This window comes from Sceloporus occidentalis, unplaced genomic scaffold, assembly GCF_023333645.1.
Source record: "Sceloporus occidentalis isolate IW3139 unplaced genomic scaffold, rSceOcc1.0.p SCAF_30, whole genome shotgun sequence".
In the NCBI taxonomy this organism is placed as follows: Eukaryota; Metazoa; Chordata; class Lepidosauria; order Squamata; family Phrynosomatidae; genus Sceloporus; species Sceloporus occidentalis.
Genome location: NW_028317010.1, coordinates 12,540,620 through 12,542,084, shown reverse-complemented (window position 1 = coordinate 12,542,084; position 1,465 = coordinate 12,540,620). Strand labels below are relative to the sequence as shown.

General features: G+C 49.0%; 1 protein-coding gene across 1 annotated transcript; it reads right to left on the bottom strand.

Annotated features, from left to right (window-relative positions):
- Positions 1-369: 369 nt before the first annotated feature.
- Positions 370-1,248, bottom strand: LOC149299051 (transmembrane protein 171-like). The gene has a single exon (XM_089486844.1). It carries the CDS (start codon positions 1,246-1,248, stop codon positions 370-372), a length of 879 nt encoding a protein of 292 aa, XP_089342970.1.
- Positions 1,249-1,465: the final 217 nt, after the last annotated feature.

Genomic DNA, 1,465 nt, shown 5'->3' with positions numbered 1-1,465 from the left:
CCGGTGCTCAGTCATAGAAGCTCCAGCAAAAGCGCCGTTATAGATAATGCGATAATACGATAATGTGACCTCGTACGTATAGCCAACACACAAACACGCACAGATACTCTTTGAGAGGCAACCATGAAAAGATGTCATTTTATTTATCTGTTATTTAAAGGAGAAGTCTCATGGGGGGGGGGGGAAACATTTCAACAGGTGTTATGTACTGTGCTGGCACTGACAAAAGAACCCGGTCTGATTTCAGTCCTTTATCTGCAGACCTGGATATTGTCAGATGTGATATTTTGGGTGACGCTTCCAGCTCAAACACTGTACTGAGTCGAAATGTTAGAAAAAACCCCCCCCAATAGTTCAGACTTTCCACGTTTAGGGTTCTGGTGCGAGCTCATAGTCGATCGACTCCGATGATTCTGAAACAGAGTGATACGATGATGATGAACTCTCTTCAGGATCCGGCTGAGTGGGATATATATCCTCGTATCTTGGAGGTGGCTCCGAAGGGCAACACTCATCGATGTATTCTATGGTCGGCCCGCACGGCCATGGAACGTTGTATTCATGGTCGCCCATTTGAAAAAGGACGCTGTTGTAGGAAGGAGGGTCCTCGCTCATTGACGGATCATGTCCTGCTGCTAAGCATGGAGACGGGGCTGACGGGAACACGGGGACTTCGTCACCCACGGTTTCAGGAACTGGCTGATTTCTGGAGGCTTCTGGGTCCTCCTCATAGTCACTGTCCGCATGGTATTTGCTCATACAGGCAGCCAAGCAGAAACACAAGCCGATTAGTGCGAGTGTGCTTATCTGCAGTACGCGAGCTTCACAGACTTTAGGGGTTGTGCTTGTGTTGGATACTGGCTTGCAGGCTGGTACCACAAGTCCTGGGATACTAACCAGTACCCCGCAAGCCACTAATAGGATCCCAAGTATTAGGAACTGCACAAGCTGCCGGCTTTTCCCGCAGAGGAAGCGTCTATCTGGATCCGACGGGTCTCCTTCCAATTCCCTCCTTCTCTTGTCTTGTATGGCGGTAAAGTCTGCCATCATTAAACATACCAGGCCTGCCCCAGCAATTACTGGGCCCATGAACTTGTAGATCTTACAGCTGTCGGACTGGCATGACGCGAACCCATAGACAGAAAGTAAGGGTCCGCCGCACAAGAGCGCCCAGCCAAGTACAAACAGCATGAATGTTATTTTGCTGCTTGTGCGAGGGCTAGGAGTGCCGAAGCAAGGGCACCCCATGATGGCTGAAATGTGTACCTTTCAGGTGTCACTGAAAGATGGTCAGCTGCAGAGGCTCACACCTATGTGCCGGGTATTGCGTGCACACGAATGACAGCCTTTTAATCTCTGCCTATTTTGTCTTTTCAAATTCAATTGAAAGCGCAATTTCACTCCCTGTAGTGGACAGGTAAATGTTATGCTCAGTACTGCTACTGCTCATAAACTGGAAGAACCA

Bases quoted from the DNA above. Each gene is read 5' to 3' on its own strand.
- LOC149299051 (XM_089486844.1), bottom strand. From the start codon at position 1,248: ATGGGGTGCCCTTGCTTCGGCACTCCTAGCCCTCGCACAAGCAGCAAA.